This window comes from Moschus berezovskii, chromosome 18 (assembly GCF_049115385.1).
Source record: "Moschus berezovskii isolate FMDL1 chromosome 18, NW_MosBer_1.0, whole genome shotgun sequence".
In the NCBI taxonomy this organism is placed as follows: Eukaryota; Metazoa; Chordata; class Mammalia; order Artiodactyla; family Moschidae; genus Moschus; species Moschus berezovskii.
Genome location: NC_142477.1, coordinates 30,313,429 through 30,325,540, shown reverse-complemented (window position 1 = coordinate 30,325,540; position 12,112 = coordinate 30,313,429). Strand labels below are relative to the sequence as shown.

General features: G+C 35.0%; 1 protein-coding gene across 2 annotated transcripts in view; it reads left to right on the top strand.

The window, feature by feature from the left end:
* Positions 1–11,278, top strand: part of CDH9 (cadherin 9) — an 85,745-nt gene extending 74,467 nt beyond the window's left edge. Inside the window, exons 7-13 of one of the 2 annotated variants that reach the window (XM_088845563.1) lie at positions 2,913–3,049; positions 3,514–3,635; positions 5,281–5,398; positions 5,482–5,733; positions 6,227–6,229; positions 6,707–6,741; positions 10,820–11,278. In XM_088845563.1, the coding sequence (XP_088701689.1) occupies positions 2,913–3,049; positions 3,514–3,635; positions 5,281–5,398; positions 5,482–5,733; positions 6,227–6,229; positions 6,707–6,741; positions 10,820–11,278 (1,126 nt within the window). Of the gene's footprint in view, positions 1–2,912; positions 3,050–3,513; positions 3,636–5,280; positions 5,399–5,481; positions 5,734–6,226; positions 6,230–6,706; positions 6,742–10,790 lie in introns of both variants that reach the window. The other variant, XM_055421735.2, reaches the window with a different exon arrangement.
* Positions 11,279–12,112: the final 834 nt, after the last annotated feature.

Genomic DNA, 12,112 nt, shown 5'->3' with positions numbered 1-12,112 from the left:
TTACAATCACAATTATTGCAAAAATGTCCTCAGTCGCTTCAGTCATGTTAAACTCTGCGACCCACACACAGGCTGCAGCCCACCAGGCTCCTCTGTCCATGGTATTTTCAAGCAATGATACTCGCATAGGTTGCCATTTCCTACTCCATTTGCAAAAATAATGGGATACTACCATTTCCATATAGCTCTACTGTCCATTGCACAACATGTCCAAAGGATAACAAGGAGGTGACTGACCTGGTTTCATATCTGGGAAGTGAAGTACAGAAAGAAATCTGAGAACAAGTATGCAAAGCTTTTAGCTATTCTATCTTAAGATGAAATCCAACATATATACATTAATATGTATATGTCCACATGCCCAAATACTTTGAACTGTATTTGTGCGTTTGAAATAATAAATTTACAAAATTTAGCAGAAAATAAATTACATAAGCACCATCACATACTATATTGTTAAAATTATTTTTGAAACCTGAATTTGTTAATGGATCCCTTAAGTAAGCATATTTCTTATAAAAGTAGACTGTCATGTGTATTTTATTATAATAACCCAAACATAAAAACATAGCCTTTACATAAATCCATTTTCATCCAATATGTCAAAAATTGCCAATGTTTTACAGTGTTTAAAAACCTAAATATCTATTACTAATTTTTGTCAAAGTCAGTGCCCAATAATGGATATATTACAGAATCATAATGGGAGTTGTTAATTCCCAAATTCACCAGATTAAAAGGGAGTTAATTTTGCTAAGTGGCTTTAATAGAGACCTAGAAAAATCAGGATGCCACTTGATGCTGATTAGTCTGTTAGTTCTCTGCCATTGTTCTTCTCTTCAGTTCAGTTCTGTTCGGTTCAGTCGCTCAATCGTGTCCGACTCGCTGCGACCCCATGAATCACAGCACGCCAGGCCTCCCTGTCCATCACCAACTCCCGGAGTACACTCAAACTCATGTCCATCGAGTCGGTGATGCCATCCAGCCATCTCATTCTCTGTCATCCCCGTCTCCTCCCACCCCCTATCCCTCCCAGCATCAGAGTCTTTTCCAGTGAGTCAACTCGTCACATGAGGTGGCCAAAGTATTGCAGTTTCAGCTTCAGCTTCAGTCTTTCCAATGAACACCCAGGACTGATCTCCTTTAGAATGGACTGGTTGGATCTCCTTGCAGTCCAAGGGACTCTCAAGAGTCTTCTCCAGCACCACAGTTCAAAAGCATCAATTCTTCGGCAATCAGCTTTCTTCACAGTCCAACTCTCACATCCATACATGACCACGGGAAAAACCATAGCCTTGACTAGACGGACCTTTGTTGGCAAAGTAATGTCTCTCCTTTTAATATGCTATCTAGGTTGGTCATAACTTTCCTTCCAAGGAGTAAGCGTCTTTTAATTTCCTGGCTGCAATCAGCATCTGCAGTGATTTTGGAGCCCAAAAAATAAAGTCTGACACTGTTTCCCCATCTATTTCCCATGAAGTGATGGGACCAGATGCCATGATCTTTGTTTTCTGAATGTTGAGCTTCAAGCCAACCTTTTCACTCTCCTCTTTCACTTTCATCAAGAGGCTTTTTAGTTCCTCTTCACTTTCTCCAGTATTCTAACCAGTTTATCCCATGGTCTATAACCTTGTTATACAAAACCTTGTCAATGGACTTACAACCTGGATTCACATAAGCTTGTTAGAATTGCAGAATAACTGTTCACTCGATCTACTGTATCATAATCTCTTCTACCAAGATTTCCATTAACGTATGAGATACACTTAGATTCTTACATGGCTCAATTAAACATTCAACAGCAGAAATTTAAAATATGTAAAAATGGTAACTAGTACAGTCTAACATGGCCTGATATAACTAAAGGATTTTCATGTAAGCTAGAATTTTACTTTTCTGCCATCTTCTTCAACTTTTAAGGGTTCATAGGATTAATTTGTAGCTCAGACAGTAAATAATCTGCCTGTAATGCGGGAGACCAGGGTTCAATCCCTGGGTCAGAAAGATCCTCTGGAGAAGGGAATGACAGTACACTTCAGTATACTTGCCTGAATAATTCCATGGACAGAGAAGCCTGGTAGGCTACAATCCATGGGGTCGCAAAGGTTCGGACTGAGTGACTAACATACACAAATAATCAAGTTTAATCTCCCATCTCAATGTCTTTAACCTAATCACACCTGAAAAGTTACTTTTTACCATGTAAAGTAAACCATGTACAGTTTCCAGGGATTAGGAGATAGACATCCATTGGAGGGGGGTGGGCATTATTTTGCCAGTCACTGAATAATACAAAGTTTATATTGACATTTTATATACATACCTGATGAGACAGAGTCCTGTAATTCTGTGGTCTTTGTCATTTCAGTTTTTATTTGATATAAGTTAAAGGGAGAGAGTGGAGGAGGACATTTGATTCAGCTGAAATGATCCTTGAACAAACCATTCAAGACCCATGTATTTTACAACAGCCTCTGCATATCCACTTATAAGGACTCTGTGGACACACATTTTCATGTGCTATTTGCAACTTAATTTCAATTTATCCAATGGAATTGATTCTATCAAATTTAATACGGCTGTTTAACATGTCTCAAGTATTGCAATAGGTCTATGATAGGACAAATAAATCAAGTGGCTATTAAAAACTCACTTAAAAGCTGCCACAAGGACTCACAAACGTCAATAATGACTCTGAAGTCAAATAATCATAGAATAGTAATAACGAAATCAGTCAAATTTAACAAATTGTCTAAATGAAAATTACACTAAATAAAAATTCAAGAAAATCATCAGTATTTCACTTGTCACCTTTATCAGACCATTGTGTGAATTGCCTCAAACTTTATGAAATGGTAGATGAGCTGTAATCTTAATACAGTGCCTGGAATGATGAATCTCTTTCCGGCTAGGTACTCTGTTGATCGGCATACTGACATGGACCGGATTTTCAGTATTCACTCAGAAAATGGCTCTATTTTCACTTTGAAGCCTCTAGACAGGGAATCAACTCCTTGGCACAATATAACCGTCACAGCTACAGAAATAAGTAAGTTGGAAATATATCCATCTGAGCACATTATTTTTCACCAAAGTCTTAAAATAATAGCATTAAATAAACTGTTTCCTGAGTGGGATAATTTTATTATTAGAACTGAGAGAAATTACTTAGAGTGTGTTGGATTTTTAACTTATTTTAAGGATTACCAAATTTTCATTCATTTTAAACTTGGCTTTCTTTTACATCTTACCGTAGAATAAAACATGATCTAATCATAAAATAATCAGTCTAAGAAAAGAGTGTCTTACAAATAATATTCGCTCTCAATTATATTCTCCTCATTCTATCATGCTTTTCACCTGAACCATGTAAGAAAGCTGAGATATACATCAGCAATCCAATCAAAAAGTGAATACCCTAGAAATGATGTGTTGCTAAGTTACAAATGGGGCAAATAATACCACTGCTACTCTGTAAATGAGACTAAAATCTTACACATGTTCTCACTGCAGATAACTCGAAACAAAGTAGCCACATTCCTGTCTTCATCAGAATTCTAGATATAAATGACCACGCTCCAGAATTTGCCATGTACTATGAAACATTTGTTTGTGAAAATGCAAAACCTGGGCAGGTAAGTTATTATAAACTTAAAAAAAAAATTTTTCCTCTTCATCAAGGCAAAGGACATGGACATTGTATTAATTTACTTGGGCTTTGTTTTTGTCATGAAAACTATTGTCAATTCCCCTTGTCAGTTCTTTATCTCCAATACAAAATAACTCACAATAATCTTAAAAATATGAATTTTAAAATATTTTATATAACCTGTGATATAATAGGAAAATTATAATATATGCTTTAATTTATACACCAGGTACATAATAAATATCACATATATAAAAAGTTCCTACCTGGATTCATAATTATACTGGTAGTGATATATAATCACGAATGGGATGAAGATATATTATTAAATAAAACATGAAGTAAGAAAATAAAATTGACCTGTGTTAATATAAAGGAAATCATAATAATTTCTTGCTGATTACATTTGCCACTTTCAGTTGTTTAATCAGGTCATCTTGGTTTGAGATTAGTTATATTCTGTTTTTTCAGCTTTAATATTAGTGAGATAAAAAAGATTGTACGAGTTACAAGGTCATCTTATAAAGCAATATTTGAGACATCACTAAAGTAATTTTAGGAAAATGCTGAATATATTCACTTTTTACACTAATATAGTATTTTATCACTGAGCCCCCTGGTATGGACTTAGAGAATACACAATAACCACAATGAAGGATACATTAAACTACTGCAAAACTCTACTAATTCTTCATCACAGAATTTTGGATTGTGATACCTGGAAGCGGTGAAACTGTTTGTTTTTGTAGAAGAGGATTTGAAAGTAATGATAATTAAATGACTGTGATTACAAATCACACAGATGGCAGACCCAGGACTGGAAAACAGGCACCCCGATGTGTGGCTTTGTATTTTATCCATGATAAAATGCTCACTAGCATTTCACTGCCCAACCTGCCATTTGCTGTTCCATCTTCCCACTGTGGCTCACCTCTGACCCACACTGAGAACAGCTGAGAGGTGCTATAATTTCTCAAATTCAACAGTGTATTACAAAACTTTAGAAGGCTTTATTCATATATTATTCTAAATTTTGCAGCTACCATTTAAAAGAAGAGCAAACATTTTGAATAAAGTATGCAATCTCATTGTAATTATGGCACCCCAAAGCTTTAAAATCTTCTGCTTTCTGGTATTATATGGCATATTGCTCATTTTTCCAAAACTATAGTTTCCTTAATCTCTAGGAGTGGTTATGATATCACTTAAAAAAAAATCCATCTGTTATGTTCTTTGCTTTTGAAACAATCATTGTCTACTGGAGGCAAGATGTCGGTAACCAATTCATAATAATAAAATGGACTAGTAGTATATATTAACAAGTCAAAAGGCAAAAGATATTGACTTGATCTAATTTTGGATTTCTTTTCTTGGATACAATAGTGGCCAGGAAGCAGACAATGATTCATAGAGGTGCTTTGCAAACTGAGACTTGATTGACATTTTTTATTCCTCATAAAATAAGTTACATTAGACAGAGCTATAAAAAATGTTGGAAATTTTTCTCAAAATAGAATTTTTTTGGTTTAGTTTCAGTGATATATTTGCAGCCCAAATGCAGAGTTTAAATGTCTTGTAATAACAAGAGTTGCTTTTTGTGCTCTATTTAATTGATTTTTCTTTGGTTTTAGTTGATTCAGACTGTCAGTGTCATGGACAAAGATGATCCTCCCCGAGGCCACAAATTCTTCTTTGAACCAGTGCCAGAATTCCCCCTCAATCCAAACTTCACCATTGTAGACAATAAAGGTACAGAGCATTTTTAAAGACAAATATTATGAACCATTAAGAGGCAACATTTAAAAGACTGATCTGAGTTTTCTCTTTAACAGATAACACAGCAGGAATCATGACTCGAAAAGATGGGTACAGCCGCAACAAAATGAGCACATATTTGCTGCCAATTTTAATTTTTGACAATGATTATCCGATTCAAAGCAGCACTGGCACACTCACCATTCGTGTGTGTGCCTGTGATAATCAAGGAAACATGCAGTCCTGCAATGCCCAAGCCTTGGTTCTCTCTGCTGGCCTGAGCACTGGAGCTCTCATTGCCATCCTTCTCTGTGTTATCATCCTGCTTGGTAAGTACGCCCCTGAATGACATGCCCCTGAGACATTCTCATTCAATTCAAGGAATTCTCTTCTTCATTATCCAGTGACTGTGGACTGAAAACCACTCTTCTTTATAGCTAAAGAGGGAAAATTTGAGCTTGTTATTAAAATAGTTCTTCCAATCAAAAAAAAAAGATGAATTTTTGATGGGGGATAGGTCAAGCTTATAAGAGACCAAAAAACAAGGCTATAATAACTAGTGATATATACAGATATTTTAAAGTATATCTTATATATGTATAGTGTTTCAGATCAGATCAGATCAGATCAGTCGCTCAGTCGTGTCCGACTCTCCGCGACCCCATGAATCACAGCACGCCAGGCCTCCCTGTCCATCACCAACTCCCGGAGTACACTCAAACTCATGTCCCCAGAGTCGGTGATGCCATCCAGCCATCTCATTCTCTGTCGTCCCCTTCTCCTCCCGCCCCCAACCTTTCCCAGCATCAGAGTCTTTTCCAGTGAGTCAACTCATCGCATGAGGTGGCTGAAGTATTGCAGTTTCAGCTTTAGCATCAGTCCCTCCAATGAACATCCAGGATTGATCTCCTTTAGAATGGACTGGTTGGATCTCCTTGCAGTATAAGGGACTCTCAAGAGTCTTCTCCAACACCACAGTTCAAAAGCATCAATTCTTCGGCGATCAGCCTTCTTCACAGTCCAACTCTCACATCCATACATGACCACGGGAAAAACCATTGCCTTGACTAGACGGACCTTGGTTGGCAAAGTAATGTCTCTGCTTTTTAATATACTATCAAGGTTGGTCATAACTTTTTAGTGTGAACTAATATGGTCACATTTCAAAGGGTATTTCATTTAATAATTGATTAAATTTTTATGTCAACTCTATAAGGTAAATGCTTTCAATCTTCCACAGAAGGTTAGATAACTTACACAGTCACTCATTCAGAAAGTGTTCTAACTATCATTCAAACCCAGATTATTCTTTGTTAGAATTCACCTTTCTAACCATTGTCCTCAGAACAAAAGACTATTTTACAAATAATATTCCTAATATTACCATGTATTTCACACATGGAATTAACCAGCACATTTAAATTTTCACAATAGTATAGACATTTTTTTCATAAAATTTGTTATATGTAGTTTCAATCCACCAAAGAAAATGTTTAAGCACATTTTTTAAAATATCACTATGACATTGTGGCCATACCTAGTTCAGCAATATTTTCTAAATCAAGTCATGCTTCTAACTGCAAATGCTTTATTTGAGTATGCCCTAACAGGACAACAATTTAATTCAATTAAATGGTTGTTCCACTGTAAAACATTCCCCCAAAACTTGTTTCCATCAAATACTCATCCAAAATGAATACTTAGGGCAGGAGTGCTAGCCAAATTTATGTTCCAATGCTCATATGTGTTGGCTCCTTTTCACTGCAAATCCCTTCAATCTATCTGGATGAAATCCCTTTGGCCAGATATTCTTGCAGGACTTCAGCGGGGAACTGATTCAAGTGAGGGGAAAACATTTGTCCCAGTTATGATGGCCCAACTATTTAGAAAAACAATTTATCAGGGAGATTTTGAACTTACACAATACTACCATCAGCAGCAGCAGTCTGCATGTCCACATGCTATTAGAAATTTCAACTCCTCTGTAAAATATTTTTGTATCCATGGAGATTAAAGTTTGGCTTACCCTTTCAGCCAAGTGCTACTGATATCATGCTGTTTTATTTGCTAAAATAGTTCTACTTCTCTAATTTAGAATAGGATGGAAATAGGTATATTTGGAGTTTTTTTAATTTAAATATTAATATAATACATACATACAAAAAGACATGCATATGAGGGAATAATATTCATATTATTTAGTTAAATATTCAGCTAAATAAAATCAGTTTAGATATCATAACACTATTCAACTAAATCTCTATGCAGAAATTCTAGAAGGCTCTTTTATTCAGAAAAGTTTGCCATCTTTCTGACCTGGGCAATATGGAGGGCACAAATTTCTTATATTTTACCTTTCAATTTATTACCTAAACATGGAATTATTTTCTATTATTTTAGTCAGAATGTATTCTACTTTATAAGTTTTATTATAAAGTTTCTTAAGCACTCTTGCCATTATTTCAGGCCTTTATACTAATGGCTGCACATAGTTGCTATATTTCTGTAGTTAGGAGAGTTGGCTCTGCAAGGTGGTGATATAACAAGGGCCATGATATTTTAGGCCTATCCTTTCACAGTTTGAAGAAGTGTAGTTCTTCGTTTATATCCATGACACAAGGCAGGGGTTAAAACCTAGGGCAGAACTTCTTAACCCCTTTGGTTCCTTGAATACCTTTGGTAGTGAAAATGAAACTTATGGGCTATTTTAGAGTAATAATTTAAACTTATTAAATAAAACATGTAATACAAAAGGAAATATATTTATCCAAATTAAACAAAAAACAGAAAGCAAAATGCGCCTATATATGTTTTGTTTTAGTGAAAGTCTAATGATCATTTGTGATATGTCCTAACATAAAGTATCTATGATTTCTATTAGTTTGATAGTCACTATATTTACCATCACTGCAATTTATGCTGATATTTATGACAGAAAGTGCTACATTCAGGTTACAAATTAGTAAAAATGATGATGCTTTTCTTTCTTTCTATTCCTTATCCTAGCTTCTCTGAATTGCATTCACATACCCCAGATTAATAACCTTAGTTGGGAAAAGAAGCAGGTAATTTTGACCTGGCAAAGGAGAAAATACTCAGAGCAGATTCTAAAGGCCATTTATGAAAATGCATAAACATTATATTACCTAAGACACCTTTAAAGCAATTTGACGATACAGTTGTTGTGCTGTACATATAGAGAATTTATAAATTAGTTTGGGCTCCCCAGGTTGTGCTAGTGGTAGAGAACCCATCTGCCACTCCAGGAGATGTATGAGATGTGGATTCAATACCCATGTCAGGAAGATCCCCTAGAGGAGGGGCAGCACAACCCACTCCCATATTCTTGCCTTGAGAAACCCAGACAGAGGACCTTGGTAGGCTACAGTTTATAGGGTTGAAAAGAGTTGGATATGATGGAGTGACTGAGTACACACATGTAAATTAATTCATTCAATACTAAACTTGGAAAGAACCCTCTTTTTCTAATTCATAGCTCACTAGATTGGTAGATTTCAGATCTATATTGGATTTAATTAACATGCTCATCCTTTAATAGGAGAGAGTTAAGATACGTCTCTTGAGAGTCCCTTGGACTGCAAGGAGATCCAACCAGTCCATTCTAAAGGAGATCAGTCCTGGGTGTTCACTGGAAGGACTGATGCTAAAGCTGAAACTCCAATACTTTGGCCACCTCATGCGAAGAGTTGACTCACTGGAAAAGACTCTGATGCTGGGAGGGATTGGGGGCAGGAGGAGAAGGGGACGACAGAGAATGAAATGGCTGGATGGCATCACCGACTCGATGGACATGAGTTTGAGTGAACTCCGGGAGTTGGTGATGGACAGGGAGGCCTGGCGTGCTGTGATTCATGGGGTCTCAAAGAGTCAGACATGACTGAGTGACTGAACTGAACTGAAAGATATGTCTCGTTTTTAATGGATAGTTTTTTATAATGTGTCTAGCATGACTTTAAATATAGCTCAGCACAAAAAGCCTGCTTGGTGCAGGTTAGTAAAGATATTTCTAATGATTTTTTTTTTGTATTCTTTCTACCAATTACTAAGAGCTGAGGAAAGTGCATTGGTCAATAAAACAATAGCATTGGACAAGCCTTAAGGGTAGTTACTGGGGCATCAGGGCCATGGTGAAGTGCAGTCTCAATGAAAATTAGTTTCTATAATCTCAAAACAAAGATTGAAGAAAACGAAAGATAGAATTTGAGCCAACACTTTTCTTATTTTTCATGAAACATCAGTAATACCAAAAAAACTTTTTAACTTTCCTAAAATAAGAGAAAATTTGCTTTTATTTCTCCCCAGCAATGTATAAGAATGCTTTGGGAAATTTTTCTTTATATAATTTTATCTTTTCTTATATATAAAATTATGGACTTGGTCCATTTTCAATAAAACATACTTTGTTGGAAATCAAATAGTCTTTCTTACATTTTTAAATGTAATTTTTAGTTTATAAAGGTATTTATCTTGCAAATGTTTATTGTCAAATATATGCATAATAGTTTAAATTTCACTAGTATAAAAGAAATAAGAAGGCATATCATATGTGGGGAGGGTTCATAGTGTATGCATAGGGACCACAATTAACATATAGCCTTGAAGCTTGAATACAACGGTATAAGTCAAGAAAGTCCACAGAAACAAGATAATTTCTGTAAGATGAATAGAAGGTAAGGATGAGTTTAAGTTTGAATTTAATATTGTAGCATATAGAATTATATTTCAGATTTTAAGCAGGCTTTCAAAACCACGTCAATAATGGGAATGGATGAAAGCATGATATATGTGTGTGTATACATATCTATAGTGTGTGTATACATATTTACATGTGTCATATTTACATGCATATACATACACATGACACACATATAATATATGCATGTAAGGCATTTATGTGTATATATGCATAAATTTGAATGTTTTACATATATCCCCATGAGTCTTTAAGGAACCATAAAATTTGTGCTCAATTTCTCTTGTAATAATGATTGTAGTTTTAGAATTTTAATATTTTGAGAGAAATGTGTATTGAGGAAAAGTGAGATATTATATACTCAGTTGGCTAAATGCATTAGCCATAGTTAAAATTTTTCAATGCCTGAGCCCTATAGAAGACTGAGTCTCAAAAGCAATTAAAAGGCACTGTATTATTGGCTTTTTTGTTTTGTTTTATCAATACAGCACATCGAGTTTTTGACCTAAATCATGCTGTATTTGTACAGGGTAGTTAGTCTTTTTATGCAAATGAACTTAACACCTCTTTCACCACATCAGGGTCACAAACATAGGAGTGTGCTGTATTTAAACCAGAAAATGGAAACTCACAATTTTCTGTCTCTTTGTTATATTTGTTTTTTGTTAATAGTTTTAGTTGTGCTTTTTGCTGCATTGAAGAGGCAAAGAAAAAAGGAACCTCTGATAATTTCAAAAGACGATGTCCGGGACAACATCGTTACCTATAACGATGAAGGTGGCGGGGAAGAAGATACCCAAGCTTTTGACATCGGCACTTTAAGGAATCCAGAAGCAAGAGAAGATAGTAAACTTAGAAGGGATGTAATGCCTGAAACAATTTTTCAGATAAGGAGGACTGTACCTCTGTGGGAAAATATTGACGTACAAGATTTTATCCATCGAAGACTAAAAGAAAATGACTCAGACCCAAGCGCACCCCCTTATGATTCACTGGCAACTTACGCCTATGAGGGGAATGATTCCATAGCAGATTCCCTCAGTTCTTTGGAATCTCTTACAGCAGATTGCAACCAAGATTATGATTACCTCAGCGACTGGGGGCCTCGTTTTAAAAAACTTGCTGATATGTATGGGGGTGATGATAGTGACCGAGATTGAGTATGGTATGACTTCACGGATGTCGGTTGAAATACTCTCTTTGCTACTAGATGGAGTGGCCTGCATTCTCTTCCTTGGAGGAAATTTTAAAAAAGTTAAAATTACAAACAATACGTAGGTGTTGTCTTAGTAAGAGTTTGCTTAATCAGTAAGTTTCTGTGAATGAATATGAATGACATAGATTTTAAAAAGTAATAATAACCAGTTCACCCTCTTTGCCTAACAATCTCTGAAGGAAAGTATATCACATAAATAATCAATAAAATATACATAAAAGGCTTTTTGTGCCTTTTCTTAGATATAAGAACTTTATAAATAATGTTTTCTTAACTGACTTGCAGTCACCTTTACTATCAAATGAAACATTGTGCAACTGCTTTGTAAAAAAATATATCCCTAAAGAAATAGGAATGACTATTACTGCCATATTTATTTAGTTGAAGAATGTCTTTGTGTTAATTCATTCATATTTTTATAAATGTATATTTATATTTTTGTATTTTTATGAAATAAAATAGTATTTATAAAAATAAATTTCATTTTATTTGATTCCTATTAGTACTTCTGATATTGCTTTTAACAGTTTTTAAACATCTTTAAAATTAAAACATGATTTACTCAGGGAAAAAGCAGATAAATTATTGCATGTAATTTGGAACTAGAATATCGGGACTATGGACTATAAGAAACTTTGGTACAAATTGTGATTTTCTGCTTCAAGCTCTCAAGTATGGACAAGTGTTTATCTAGCCACTGATGTCTACCCATTGATTAGGATGTGAGACATTTGGAATATAAAATATTATAAATATATCTGTGAATAATTAACTAAAT